At 36.8% G+C, this 15,805-nt stretch overlaps 1 protein-coding gene and 1 long non-coding RNA gene across 6 annotated transcripts in view; one reads left to right on the top strand and one right to left on the bottom strand.

Annotated features, from left to right (window-relative positions):
• DENR (density-regulated protein) overlaps positions 1-15,805 on the bottom strand; it is a 102,896-nt gene that overhangs the window by 15,507 nt on the left and 71,584 nt on the right. For all 4 annotated transcript variants that reach the window (XM_090400049.1, XM_090400051.1, XM_090400048.1 and 1 more), the window contains exons 5-6: positions 8,310-8,483; positions 2,217-2,356 (exon numbers count right to left, since the gene is read on the bottom strand). In XM_090400049.1, coding sequence (XP_090256175.1) covers positions 2,217-2,356; positions 8,310-8,483 — 314 coding nt within the window. The remainder of the gene's footprint in view (positions 1-2,216; positions 2,357-8,309; positions 8,484-15,805) is intronic.
• LOC150101988 (uncharacterized) overlaps positions 1-15,805 on the top strand; it is a 144,610-nt gene that overhangs the window by 58,591 nt on the left and 70,214 nt on the right. The window contains exon 3 of one of the 2 annotated variants that reach the window (XR_016549010.1): positions 9,637-9,736. The exons of the other annotated variant lie outside the window; for it this stretch is intronic. This is a non-coding gene — a long non-coding RNA (uncharacterized LOC150101988). The remainder of the gene's footprint in view (positions 1-9,636; positions 9,737-15,805) is intronic. 2 annotated transcript variants of the gene reach the window in all.

The raw sequence follows: 15,805 nt of genomic DNA, 5'->3' as shown, positions 1-15,805 counted from the left end.
TAGCTGAATCAATCAGGGCTTTCTTCAAGGCTTGCCACTGAATCTCCAAGGTTTGATTCCTGTTTTCAAACTGTTTCATTTTTTCCCCAATAAACTTTGTGTATTTTAGTCTACAGTTCGCATCTGAGAGCTGCTCAACTTTTATTCGCTTTAAAACTTTCTTACATGTTATTCTTTTCAATATGAAATTCAATTTTATCCTGCTCAAGACTAAATAGTGATCACTTCCAATTTCAAATCCTCTGTACACTCTGGTGTCCTGCACCATGGAGAAAAAATCACTATCAACAATAACATAGTCAATGAAACTTTTCTTATTCCTTGCCTCTTCTTTCCATGTGAATTTGTACACATTTTTATGTTGGAATTAATAAAGAGGAATTACAACTTCCTTATCTCTACTTGTTAATGTGCTCTTCAATAGCCAAGTAATCTTATGGGTTACCTCAACAACATTAGCAATATGTCCTCTAAACTTTCTCTCAGTCTACCACCTCCCCTAAATCTCTAGTTTCATCTATTTCCTGGAGTACAGTGCCATCAATGTGATACACAGCTTGTAATCTATTTCTCCCAAAATGCATAACTTTACATTTCTCGACATCAAACTGACATCCATTAACTTTTGCCCATACTGACAGCCTATTTAAATTGTCCTGCAAGTTCTCCACATCGTCTTGATTAACTATTACTCTATTTAATTTTGCATCATCATGAAACAACTGAATATTTCTTTTCAGGTTAGTTCCTATATCATTTATGTACCAATTAAACAACAATGGTCACAGCACTGAAACTCGTTGCACACAACTAGTCACCTGTTTTCCTCTCGATTCTGTTCCTCCAGATACCACTTTTTGCTGTCCAGCAACCATCCTCTTTTCTATGACTATGACATTGGTTAACCACTTAACCAGTGTCATAGCTATCTCCATTTGTTCTGATTTGTGTAACAGTATTCCATGTGGTAATCTGTCAAATGCCTTTGCAAAATCCAGCAAAATCGTGTTGTCATTTCCTTTATCCAACTCAGCTGTTACTCTATTTAGGCATGACCATGTTCACCCTCATACAGTATCATATTTTTATCTACCCATTCTTGAATTCTCTTTTTTACCAATTTTTCTAGTGCTTTTACAAACACCATGCCTGAGATACTGATTGGTCTATAATTTGTTACTGTAGTTGTAGAATCTCCCTTATGCAAAGGAATAACTTTGTTCTCTTTCCACTCCCTTGGAACTTTACCAGAGCTGAGACTTAAATTAAACAGCTTAGTCAAAGGCATTGCCAGTTCCCTTGCACATTCTTACAAAACCTGTGATAGGATATCACAAAGCTGATATCCCATCTAATCCCACAGCTGTATTTACATTGAGATACTGCAATATCCTAATTCATCTTGCAGGTTTTGAGACTTCCTGTGTGTAGGGTTGGTAAAAATAAATAAACAAACAAACAAACACTCACACATGCTTTATGGTGAGTGGGTTGCATAGATAACTATATTATCCATATACGATAATCAGAAGAAAAATGTGAGTGATACAGTTTGATGCACTCGAATCAACTTCCAACTTCACTTAATATTACAGCTATTATTTAGAAACATAACTAAGTCTCGCACACATTTGTTTGTATAGGGATAGATGGATAAATAAAATTTGCAGTCAAGCAGCATCTATTATGGACATACAAGTATTTGTTCAGTTACAGTTACTTGTTACTGTGCTAAAGAAGTATAATGGTATTTAAAGGGTAAATGTCATTATACTTAAAGATGAAGATGACATCTTTGATGTATAACACCATTAACCACGCTAACGGCCGAGACGTCAAGGTTATCATGGATGCGAAGTGCATATCAAAATTGTAATATCATTGATGTTACATTGAAATATATGATGGATACAAAGCTTATGAGGATGCGTATTTGAACCATAATGGCCGGTAAGGTGGTTAATGCATTAGACTTTAAATAAATGCCATAATGGCATTTGAAGTCAGCATGATGGTATACAGTCACTTCTCACTACAGCAAATATCACCACAGTTGGCTCATTCAACTATAACAAGCTACTTAAAAATTCCTACCCAAACCTCCAGAGCATAAATAAACTGGTTACTTGCCTTACAGAAGTATGTTATAGTGAGTTTACTGCAATAGTAATAATTAAACCTTGTATTGTAATTTCAAAGATCCTAAGATAACTTACCTCTGGCCACTGTTCTGTAATTACATCAAAGAGCTCATCTTTGACATCTCCCTGAATTACTATTTCATCATCTCCTGTAACTGATGAACCACAGGAAAATTTATGCGAAAAAAACTTCGATGCATCCTTCAGATCAATTTCTTTAAAGAAAGTAAGTATTAAATTAGTAACAAGTATACAATAGTACATATTCTAGTTTAAAGGAATAAAACAGCACTAAGAATGAATTAAATAATGATCCCATTTTTTTTCTCTTCTGTCCGTCAAAGAGATATTATTTGAAATACAAAATAACAATTGTAATAAGCACACAATCATAATAAAAGAGAGACAGAAGTGATTAGACTTAAAGTCTCTTTTGCTGCAGAACAACCTACATGCACCAGTTTTTGTGTCCTTGGGCACTACAAGAGTGCCAACTGAGAGGACTCCGTGACTTCTATTCCTCCTTCTCATGGCCCGACTACTGCTTCAGTTCTTCTGATCCAAACATCTGGTCAGAATGAATAACAGAAATCATGTTCACAGGAATGAAGATTTTCATTTCCTATTCCACTCTAAATTCTCAGCTGCCATCTAAGCATTGGTTCTCAAAAAAGTGTGCCAATGCTGTAAAAGGGAAAACCTCTGCTTACCACAATTGGCTCAAGACCAAAACTCCAGCTGCTTACTTTGCAGCTTGCAACTGTTGTAAAAGAATCACCAAGTCCAAGTCAGACCTTGAAAAGGCCAAATGCTGCAAACATGCCTTTTGCCTAAATGGCAGGTGTTTCTTCTTCTTCTTCTGGTCCCCTGCCAAGGCCATTGGGTGCAACTTTTGCCCACCCGGGTTTCCACCACTCTCGTATCCAGAAGGTACTGTGGTCACCTCACCAAAAGACAAGTCCAGCTTACTCCCATCACTCTTCTCTTCCAATTCTTGCATTGATGACCTAGGCAACATTCCTTCCACTCCACAAAGAATGGCTCCCTTCATGTCTTCCGACAAAAAGAAATCTGGAAGAATCCTGAATAACCTGAACACAAACAAGGCATCTAGTCCAGATGGTATCCTACCTATTGCGTTAAAAAATTGTGCCCCAGAACTAACACCACCTGTATTGCCTCTTCAATCTATCCTATTCATATGGCATCTACCTGACAACATGTCCACATCCAGTCCATCCCAAAGAAAGGCGATAAAAGTCAACCAATGAACAACTGTCCAACTGCTCTCACAAAAATTAAGGAGAAAGTCATCAACAACCAACTCTTGAACCACCTAGTGAACATAGCAACTAATCAGTGACCAGCAGTATGGATTCTGTCACTTGCAATCAATTGATGATCTTGCTACCACCCACCTATGGACTAGGCCATGGAGAAATTTGGAGACACTCATGTGGTTGCCATTGACATTGCAAAGGCATTTAATCAGGTTTAGCACAGGCGCCTACTCATTAAATTGCCATCCCATGGTTTGCCTTCCTCACTGGTTGCTCACTGCATGTCATGGTGGATGGCTTACTCTCCTCACAGTTTCCAATGTTAACCATAGTTTTGCCGACAACCGTACACTCCATTCCTCCTTTTTATTCGACGAACTTGTTAGTGTTCAAGTATTAGAATCCCGAAGATCTACCATGACAGGGACCTGACCCCATATCTCCCAGCTATATCCCAGTGGGGCAAGAACAACCCTGTAAACTTCAATGCCATGAAAACTGAGTTCTATCTGGTCTCTCGCAAGAAAGAACTTGCACCCTTCCCCCCCTTACCTTCAGTAGTACTAAGATATCTAAACGCAATCAGATTTCTCTTCTTGGACTGACTTACACCTACAATTTTTCTTGGCACAACCATATTTCAACTATAGCTTCTGCAGCCACAAAAAAAAATTGTTTTTGAACAAGAAAATACTTCACACCTGCTAACTCTATGCAAAGCCCAAATCCACCTACCCATGGAATGCTGCACCAAAATCCTCTTTAAGATTGCTTGATTCCATCCAGAAAAGGGCAATCTGGCTAATTAATGATCCCTTTCTCACAGACCCGCTTAAATCTCTCTCATAGATGTTCACGGACAGTGCTGTGCTGAATTGGCCACTAAGGATTGTAATCTTATGCAAAGATTACAACCCTCAGCTGTTCAAGCATAATGTGAACACGCCTCCTTTCTTCTATATTCTGTAATTCTCACATTCAGTTTTATTATCCTTTTTTGTATATGAGTATTATGAGAGCTCTACTCCAATCATCTGGAATTTGTCTCTCTGTCCAGGCCTTCTAAACTATGCAGTGCAGCCACAGTAAGACTTTTGTACCTCCTGGTCAAATATCATTTACTGCTATATAGCATGCCCACAGGAGGAGAATCCATTTCGATAATACAGTAATCAGTTCATATTGTGGGATGAGTTGTTTATTATTACACGTTGGAAAATTAACTTCTCTTTTATGATCATTGAAGTTAACGATGTTGTTTGTATAACAGTTGGAAAATTTTACCTATAAAGCACATGATTTCACGTGTTGGTGACCAATTTGTACATCCTTAATTTCCTTCTCCCCTTCAGCATGAATCGACTATTCTTGGCAAGACGCCAAGCAGAGATCTACAGACTGTGGGTGAACTATACCTTTCCATATTTCAGGCTTTTGATGGCTTTTTTACTTCAAGTATGGATATGTATTCCTGACTGCATGCCTGGTCAGTGTTTTTTACCACTGTGCTGTCATCACTGCTTGTTCCATTTAGCAATTTTTCGAAGTAATTACTCCATACTTCAAGGATATCCTTTTTTTCCAGTTTTCATGTCACCTTTTTTTTATCACATCACCTCTAATTTCTTTTACAGCACTCTTTCATCCATTTCTGAGCTTCTTCAACAACCTCCAGAATATCTTGCCACCTTCTTGATATTTATTTTTTATGTTCTTACCAATGTTCTTACAAAAGTCCTCCCATGACTTTTGTTTAGCTAGTTTTACACAGTGTTTAGCATTCTTGCATTTGTCTCTATATTCTCTAAGAGCACAAGCTGACTTATTTGACAGGAACTTTTGATATGCTTTCTTCTTTTCCTTCACTGCCTCTTTAACTTCTCCACCATGGAGTTCTGATTTTTCTATCCTTGCAGACAATCTCATCACATGCCTCTCTGGCTGAATCAATCACTGTTTTCTTCAGGTCTTACCACTGAAACTCCAAGGTTTGGTTCCTGTTCTCAAACTCTTTCATTTTTACTTGAATAATATTTGTGTATTTTAGTCTACAGTTCACATCTGAGAGCTGCTCAACTTTTATTCACTTTCTTACATGTTCTTCTTTTCAATATGAAATTTAATTTTATCCTGCTCAAGACTAAATGGCGATCACTTCCAATTTCAAATCCTCTATACCAGGGGTTTCCAACCCTATGCCCGTGGGCACCATGGCACCCGTTGACCAATTTGTGTGTGCCCGCCGCTGTTCAACAGTGTGCCGTATAGTTTGAAGTAATCACGCAGCAATTCATGGCATTCTATATGATGCATGTGTTAATGACACATGACGAGTATTAAACACATACAATGTAAAGTAGACACGCATTCGAAGTTGTTCATTCCGGTTTAAGAACTGGAATATCATCATATTCTCCTAATTATGAAACACTGGCCAATGAAATGGAATGCCAAAGATCACACTAACTTACATATATATATTTAAATTTTTATATAATGTAAACTTTTAAGTAATAAAACATTTCATTATAATGTAAACTTTGTGTATTCATTTAACAAACGAATTCAAAAAAGTTGCTTGAAAAAATAGATGGTGCCCATTGCCCTACCAATATTTTAGAATGTGCTCTAGGAAACAAAAAGTTTGGGAACCTCTGCTCTATACACTCTGGTGTCCTGTACCAGGGAGAAAACATCACTATCAATAATAACATAGTCAATGAGACGTTTCTTCCTTGCCTCTTCTCTCCATGTGAATTTGTGCACATTTTTATGTTGGAACATGGTGTTAATAAAAATAAAAACAGTCCATGTCCTGAGCAGAAATCCAACAGGTATTTGCCATTATTATTAGCTTTGCTCTTTTCTCCAAATTTTCCCAAAATATTTGTATGTCTGACAATCATTTCCTACTCTGCTATTTAGATCACCAACAAGGACCAACTTTTCCTTTTTCATTGTGCCAGTTGCTTTCTCTAAAGCCTCAAAAAATTCCTCCACTTCTATATTAGTAGAACCTTCTGTGGGACCATAGGCACATATAAGTTTCATTGTTCAGTTTCCCATTCTCATATTTGCCCACATCACCTATTTGAGACTGCCTGCCATTCAAGAAGGTTAGCTTCGTATTTAGTGTTGAATACTATGGCTAATCCTTCTCTCCTTCTTTTCCTTGATTGTCATTGTCTGAATATAACATTTTATATTTATTGCTCAGAAAGATCTCACCAGTTTTTGCCTTTTTTTGTTTCAGTCACCCCTATTATGTCGATCTGGTACTTATCCAATTCCCCAGCTAGCTCCATTTCTTTGCCATTAAGGCTTCTTATGTTGACAATACTAATCTCGAACTCTTGTGATGTTCAGTTAGGGTGGATATTAGGATTTGTTCCAATAGCTGATTTTTCGCTGTTTGCCCTGGTTCCCTGACGAAAACAACAGGGGTCTTGTTTGAGTGGGCGATGCCTCAGTCGGCATGAAATTCTGTCATGTTGTACCATCATTTTTTATTTCGGTTTAACCAATAAGAATACAATTGGTCGGCTAAATCCCAAATTGCCAGCCCATCCTCGTTTGTTCAGTATCCAGTTAGATACCTTACAGGATGCAGCTCGAGAAGGTGAGGACTGGACATCAGGTCAGAAGCCCTGATCGGTTCTCCGCATTCCTTTAACGCTTATGTGGAGGTTTCCTCTCAGTTATATAGCTTTGACCCTTAAGCACCCCATTTAGATTCAATATTCTTGAAAAAATATATAATTGAAACAGGTGCTTTTCTTAGAAAAATTTTGACAAAACATTGTCAACCGGTTTCAGCATTCATATCAAAATCAGTCTATTTAATGTTCATTATATGAAGCATGCTGGCTTACTCAGTAGACTTAAATTTTTCAAGAACAGTCATCAGACAACTGTAGAGGACTCTCTGTTATCATTGTGACAAACCAAAGAATTTCACTGAGGACCAATGTTCTATATAAGAAATAAAGGAAGCATGAAAGGAAGAATGATGTTAGCTGTTTTTGTGACAATGCAGTAGTATCAAATGAATATGTGAAGACTCATCTAATAAATGAGAGACAGAATAGATTCTGTCACTGCTAATCAACAGGGATCTACTAACCTATGTAACTCATCTCTGGACAAATACCATGGAAGGGTTTGGTGAATTTCAAGTGGTTGCCCTCGTTATCTCCAAGGCTTCTGATCAAGTCTGGCACAAAGGTCTATTAAGCAAACTCTTATCATTCGATCTGCCTGACTTCTATAACTGGATAGTCAGCTTTCTAGCTGGATGCTCACGTTGAATGATCGTAGATGGCTCCTTATCTTCTAACTAAACAACTAACATTGGCGTCCTACAAGGCTCTATTCTTTTGCCCACCCTCTTCCTTCTATATACATAAATGAGTTACTCCAGCTGACTACTAATCAGCTGGAGTAGATCATTTATGCTGATGGTAGCACACTGCATCCTTTTCATTTGACAAACTTCGCAAATCACAAATCACAACCCAAACTCAGCCACCCTCTTAGAGTTCAACTCTAAACCCAAAGAACAAATTTCTTCTCCTGTTCATTTATTCCCTTCACTGATATCCTCTGAAATAGTCTGCCATCCTGTGTTTCCCAAGAAATACAATCCACAGTTTTTCAAATCAAATGTGAGCAAGTTCGATATTGCCCATCCATGGTATTAGTGTACTACAGGTTGGCCAACCTTCATGGATAGAGTGTTCATTAAAAAAAAATGTGCGTGAGAATGAAAAATGCAGATGCAACAAACTTGTCTGTGATTCATTTGAATCACAGGCAAGTAAATAAAGTAATCAAGTTAAATAAAGTCAAATAAAGGTTAAAAATACATGAATAAGCTAAGGAAATTTACCAAATGTTTTAAGGCCAGTGACAACTGTTACAAATTTCTTTTTGCCTCGAGAAGCTCTAAACAAGCATATTTTTTTCTCCTTTTCAGCTTTTTTCTTAGCTTTCACCATTCCTTTTCCTCCACGTTTTTGACGTTTCTTTTCTTCTTCACCTGCTGCTGAAGCAGGTGAATTATCTGGAAGTATTCAAAATTATTAACAATTATGGTGATAAAAATAAAGTACACTTTCCATCCATTGTTTGTCATAACCAATATTGAGCACATAAATATAAAATACACTAATTTAAACTTTCCTAAACCTTAGATTCATGTTGCTTCTTGAAGCACTAAATATAACTACCAACAGTGAGTTTTATGTTTAATGAAGTGTTCTATATAGCTTACCAATTTGGCAACCACTTACTGCATGATTAGGGTATAAGATGCAGCATTTAAGATTTGATTTAAAAAAAAAAAAGAAATTACTATATGTCAAACATTAAAAGACAAGGAAACTTGCCTTCAGAAGTTCCAAGTACCTGAATGATGTAATTACTGTTTCTTCTAATAATAATAAAAAAAAAAGTACAAATAAAATGAGAATTTGATAAACAATATATATAGGAATGATAAAAGCAAAAAAAGTTTAAACTTTATTACAACTAACCAATGAATATATAATGATATACATGTGAATATAAATAATAAACTAATAAAAACAAAAAAAACCCAGAGAGGAATATTTTGTGAAATGAAGCGATGAAAGAATGAAATATCTCGCAGGTCTTATGAAGCGATGAAAGAATGAAATATCTTGCAGATCTTATGAATGAGTAGAGAGAAAAGAAAAAAAAAAAATTCAGTAGCCAGATTTCTGAGAAATCTGGCAAATGAATCATATTGAAAGCTGTCTGAAAGGGGATGATGGACCTTTATAACATTAATGCTACTTTAAACTGTCAAATGTACATAATTTTGTTTCATTGATTTGGAAATCAAGTACAACCACTTTTTTGATTTGTGGCATGTGGATTTTTTTTTTTTTTATTTTATACTACATTGGCAACAATTTCAGTTGTAGCTCTTTCTGAATCGTTTTTCTTTTTAATAGTCCTATTGAGATTATTCAGGAATAGGAGCATTACAAACTCAAAAATTTTGTATAATATAACTGAATGAATTTAAAAAAATGTGGTCTGTTATCAATCTGAAGCAGTACACAATGTTGTATGAAACTAGTAATTGATTTATTAAATTTTTACTTTTTTTTACATGTTTTTTTTTGCCAGTATTAATTTTATGATTGAGATCATGGTGTTAATTATGTCATATTATATATTGCAATTAGGTTGGCATGATAATCAATACATCACACCCTGTGATATTCAAATATTTCCTGGCTTGTATCTGAGGATCTGAAAAACAAATATGGCACTTTTTGGTTGCTGGTAAATGATTTTATAATTAGTATGTTTAAATATGTATTAGAGATTTATAAATGTTGTATACATAAGGAAACTTCAGTATTTTTTGGAAGATATTATTTGTTTCGAGGGCCAACTCTTCTAGTTTTTGTTAAGGCATTAGCATGGTCAATTAACAGTTGTGGGTAGGATTGATTTTAGATTATTTATTTCACTGTTTAAATCCTTAGAAGTCATGGAAAACTTATATGCATTTAAGAACTGCATTATTACAGAATTTTTTTTATGAAATAGAGATGGGGGAGGAATCAATGTAGGTAGTTCCTGATTGTCATTTTGTGATATGTTTTGTATTAATATGGTTTCTTGAATTGTTAATGTTATTCCAGACTTCTGTTATCCAGTCACATATCAATCATCACTTTGCAAGGAGCACACTTGGTCTAGTGGTTACTTCTCTTACAAGGTTTGAAATGAACAAGTATCATGTATATGATCCTGTTCTTAATGCTTGGGGTATAGCTCAGTGGTAGAACATTTGCTCTGCATGTGAAAGGCCCTGGGTTCGATTCCTGGCACCTCCGATTTTTTGACAGGAGGTGGGATATTGCTGATGATTGCTGGAAGTTACAACTAACAAAATTAGAAGTTAACACGTTCGCTGCCAGCTACGAGCATACTCATAGTTGGTATATGAGCCTCACAAGCCAACTACGAATGTATTCGTATGTCGATTACCGACCTCCTATGCCTGTAGCATAAGCACGTTAATTTGGACCCTTGGCTTGTGAATAAAGTAGAGAGCACATCTGGTAGAAGGAAAATAATTTCAGCAAAAGTATAGTCTATTATAAGAGGTATTGTTGCATAAACTGTGTATTTATTAATGAAAATAAAACAATTTTTTGTAGCCATCGCTAGAGTCGTCTGTAGGATTATAATCATCTTCGGAATCGGAACCAAATAATTCATTCCATTCATCATCGCTCATATTAGCATAAGCTTCTAATTCTACATCAGTAAGTTTTCTTTTACCGGCCATGGCATAATTGAAGGTTTTACTTTAGATAATTTTAAATAATTGTAAGACTAGACGCAATAAACCTTACTGCACTGAAGGCTGAATGTCACTGACTCTGAACTCAAGTTACACAGTCGTCAGTGCATGTAAGACAGGTAGGGGGTGATATGAGATTACTTGCAGTTGGCGTATGAAACAAAATTCTGTCTGATAAGCCAGCTACGAGATAAGGCGTACTGACCTTGTAGAAGTGAAACTGTTTGGCGTGCGGTAACAAACCATGCCCGAGGAGCATGGCAGCGAACATGTTAAAGAGAATTTCAGGTCTGGGGGAGATGGTTCATTTGAGGCTGTCTGGTGTGAAATAGAGGCCAACAGGACAAATTATATTGTTGGGTACTGCTAGACCAGGGGATCCACAGGAAGATGTAGATGTCATGTATCAGCAGATTGGCACAATGAATGCAGGGCAAACAATTAAAACAGGATGGGGATATAGACTGAATGGAGGAAATTTATAAAGTTGCTAAGAGATAATTATATGAAACAATATTTTATAAAAAAAAAACAAAAAAAAACAGCTAATGCCTTTTTATTCCCGTATATACGGGAGTAGGCGAGGCCATTTAGCCCTATCTAACTTTTGGAGACTGAGTGGGCAGTTCAATCTCCACTGGTACCCAATCAGAGACAGATGGCCCAAGGCTATCACTAATTAAGCGGTACGCAGTGAAGAGAGACGGCTCAAATGTGCCGCCATCTCGTGGTCTCTAACCCTAACACAATATATTTAATGTCTGAAATAATGTGGGTTCTACGGTCGATTTTCTTGAGTTTACAGGACGAAAAACCCGAGTTTCCGGGAGGAAAAACCTGCTTGCCCGTGCCAGAGATCGACTAACTCGGGAACCGGTCGGAAAAAGGCTTAGAAAAATTTCCTCTAGTCGCCGACTAGACTCGAAACCAAGACTTCCTTCGTGCGGCCTAGCGCGGTGGTGTGCAAACGCCACATCCACTGAGCTACAACAGGCTCCAAAATATTGAAACAATATTTTATAGAAGGCAACAAGGGATTCGAGAGTGTTGGAGCTGATAATAGCATCTGAAGATATATCCATATAACCAAGGTGAATACATCTTTATCTATACCCATAACTCTGCCCCCAATGACAGTGAGCGTGCAGTCTGAGAAATTGCCAAACATGTGAAATTCTCTCTCAAGAAAGAATTTATGTTGAACTATAAAATTGTTAATTATGCAGTCTGATCTCAAACCACTTCCTAAGCACTACTGACATTCTTTCTTTGTAACTTCTCAAGTCAAAGCATGGTCCAAGATGATTTAGGAATCATCTTGGACCACCTCTGATCTCTGTTTATCCTCCAAGGTCAGAGGTGGGAATTAAGTGGATGAGTACAGATATAAAGCAAGGGCTGCAAAAGGGAGCGAGAGAAAACACCGTGGAAGAAATATACAGAAAAAGGTAATCAGCATACTCATGAGCAGTACAAAGGTCCAGTAAGAAGGATGAAAGGGCCAAATCAGATTATGAGAGAAAATTAGCTAAGCAGGTCAAAGTAAACCCAAAAGAGATTTTTCATATTGTAGCAAGTAAGAGAAAACATGGCTATGGTAAGATGACTTTAAACAATGTTCATGGTAGGAAGGTAACAGAGGCAAAATAAATAGTTGAATTGCTGAGCAATCATTTGCAACAGTGTATCATCCAAGTGGAGATTTTGCAGTTGATGTGACAAAGATGCATATCAAAACTGAGGGAAAAGGAAGTGTTCAGTATATTAAAAAATATGAATGTGAACACAGCAGGGAGATTGAATGGCATATCAGCCTGTGCACTGCATGAATGCACCAGAGAATTGGCAATGCCTCTGATGAAGTTGTTCAACTAAGTCTCAGCTCTGGCAGGGTTCCAGGAGAATAGAAAGAGGCAAGATAGTTCCCTTGCAAAAAGGTGGCTCCAAGACAAATGCGGCAAACTACAAACCAGTTAATATATTAGGAGTGGTTGTTACAGTAATGGAAAAGTTGGTGAAAGGTAAAATACGACAATGGGTGGATAGGAATACAAGAGTCTATAATGGTCAGCATGTAAAGGGCAAGTCATGTCTCAGTAATTCATTCACATTTTATAATAAAGTGATAGCAGAACTGGATAAAGGAAAAGGCAATGGATATTGCTGGACTTTGCAAAGGCATATAACAGAATACTACATGGGAAACTATTACAAAAGTTGGAGCAAATGAGAATGGATATGAAGCTAGTAGCATGGGAAGGGAGGTGGATGACAGACACAAGAGTATGGTGAAGTGAAATCTTGGAGAATGAGGGTGAGTAGTGGATATAATGGACTATTAATATATATATATATATATATATATATATATATATTAATAATAGAGGGAAAGATTTAAGAAGGAATATTCAGTTGTTTGCTGATGATGCAAAATTGGGGACAGCAATAGTTAATAAAGGTGATGTAGATATTCTGCAGGATGATTTAAATAAATTGTCATTGTGGGCAAAGGTAACGATTGTCAATTTAATGTTGCAAAATGTAAGGTTATGCACTTCGTTGTTGCAAAGGTTGCATAGGGTGTATCACATTGATGGTACTGGATTGCAGGAAATTGATGAGGCTATGGACTTTGGGATAATGGTGGAAAGAGAACTGAAGAGGGCATACTGCAAAATTTGGTAAAATGGCTCAAAGGATTACCTGGATGTTGAAAAACATACTAACAAGTAAAGATGGGGGTGGGGTATTATCCCTCTTAACAAAGCTATGATTTGGCTGCATCTGGACTACTGTGCACAGATTTGGTCACCTGGGTTTCTGGGGACCAGGAAGTAGTAGTTGGGGTAGAGAAGATTCAGAGATGGGTGACTAAGCTGGCGACAGGTCTGTAGAAAGCTCATTATGCAGATAGATTGAAGGCGGCAGCAGGGGGGAGTTACAAAGTAGGGGTGGAAATGTCTGCTAGTAACAAATTAATCTTGTCGAAGTAATCTTTGGAGTTGAGAATGATAGTTGAATTTCCTCTATCGGCTTTTGTTATTATAATGTCTTTGTTGTTATGTAAGTTGCGGAGAGCTTTCTTATCATAAGGAGTGATATTAGGTATTGGTGGTTTTGCTGAAGCAAGAATAATCGTACTCTTGAACCTGATCGCATTTGCTGTAGCCTCCGGAAGAGGAAAAAGACTTTTTTCTATCCCACATATGAAATCCATTTTAGGGATAAAATTAGGGGAGATGGCAAAGTTGAAACCCTTTTTTAGGATTTCTGATTCGTGATTAGAAAGCTTGTGATCTGAAAAGTTAAAAATCACTTTGTTGTTAGGCAGACTGTGATGCGACTGGAATTTTTTCTTATATAGAAATTCAAATTTCTTAATTTCTCTAATTTTACTCGTTGTGAAAGTTTTTTCATAGCTACGATGAAGCTACTCTTGCTTCAGCAAAACCACCAATACCTAATATCACTCCTTATGATAAGAAAGCTCTCCGCAACTTACGTAACAAAGACATTATAATAACAAAAGCCGATAAAGGAAATTCAACGGTCATTCTCAACTCCAAAGATTACTTCGACAAGATTAATTTGTTACTAGCAGACATTTCCACTTACCAAGTCTTAGATAAAAATCCCATCATGAGTAATCATCTGGAGACTAACGCTCTTATCCGCAATATGACCGGCTGGTCGGATGAACTTAAAAAACAACTTAAATCATTACATCCTATCACTCCACGCCTATATGGAGCTCCCAAGATTCATAAAGAAAACGTTCCTCTTCGTCCAATAGTTGATGGAAGATCATCACCTACATACCTACTAGCAAAGCATCTGGCAAAATTAATGAAAGGAACAATTAGACACACAGAGACCTACATTAAAAACTCTCAACATTTTGTAGAAAAAATCAAGAGTATTAAAATATCAGAAACGGACATTATGGCTAGTCTGGATGTAGTGTCCTTATTCACTAATGTACCGATCGTAGAGGTAGTTAACATTCTGCAAAATCTTTTCCCTCAAGACATCACGCAACTGTTTCATCATTGCCTGAATTCAAATTTCTTCAAATTCAACAACACTGTATACAAACAATTGGAAGGACTAGCCATGGGTAGCCCTCTGTCACCACCATGCGCAGACCTTTTTATGGAAAAACTTGAAAAGGATATTCTTTCCACCATCGTACCAAAACCATCAATTTGGTGGAGATATGTCGATGACGTGTTCATCATCTGGAAAGACACCATGGAAAACCTTCTCGTATTTCTGAACAAAATCAACTCACTACACAATAAAATCAAATTCACTATAGAACTAGAGAAGAACAAAGAACTTCCTTTTCTTGACATCCTAGTAAAAAAAGAAGATAACAATTTCCAACTGTCCATTTACAGGAAACCCACAGATACTGGTAGATATCTACATTATTCGTCCAACCATCATAGATCACAAAAACACAGCATCATTCACATGCTTCGTAATAGAGCCTTAAGGTCGATTTCAAAAGAAACAGAGATACAGAGAGAACTGTCACTAATATCTAACACTCTATCGCTTAATGGATACCCTTCTAACATTTTAAACAAATGGCTATTTAAAGATAACCACCACCAACGTGTTACAGTACCCCAATATGTGTCCACAGCTATCATTCCATATATTAATTCAGTTTCCACAAAATTGGCAAGAATGTTAAAAGCTCATAACATCAGAGTGGTTTTTAAACCAACTACCATGATCAGACAAATCTTAGGATCACCTAAAGATGAGGTACCTTTCTTCAAATGTCCTGGAGTATATGAAATTCCATGCACGTGTGGTCTTTCTTACATTGGTCAGACTTCGAGAAGTTTTGAAATAAGACAGAAGGAACATGTGGGAGATGTCAATCATAATAGAATCATCACATCTGGTTTAGCACATCATTTCTCAACAATCACGTTATAGATTGGAAAAACAGTTCTATGCCTTACATCGAGAATGACTACAGATACAGAACTTTAAAAGAAGCAGCTGTGGTATTACGCACA

The sequence above is a fragment of the Typopeltis vanoorti genome, chromosome 11 (genome assembly GCF_054136105.1).
Source record: "Typopeltis vanoorti isolate ZY-2024b chromosome 11, IOZ_Tvanoo_1.0, whole genome shotgun sequence".
Classification (NCBI taxonomy): Eukaryota; Metazoa; Arthropoda; class Arachnida; order Uropygi; family Thelyphonidae; genus Typopeltis; species Typopeltis vanoorti.
This window is presented reverse-complemented; position numbering and strand designations above follow the sequence as displayed.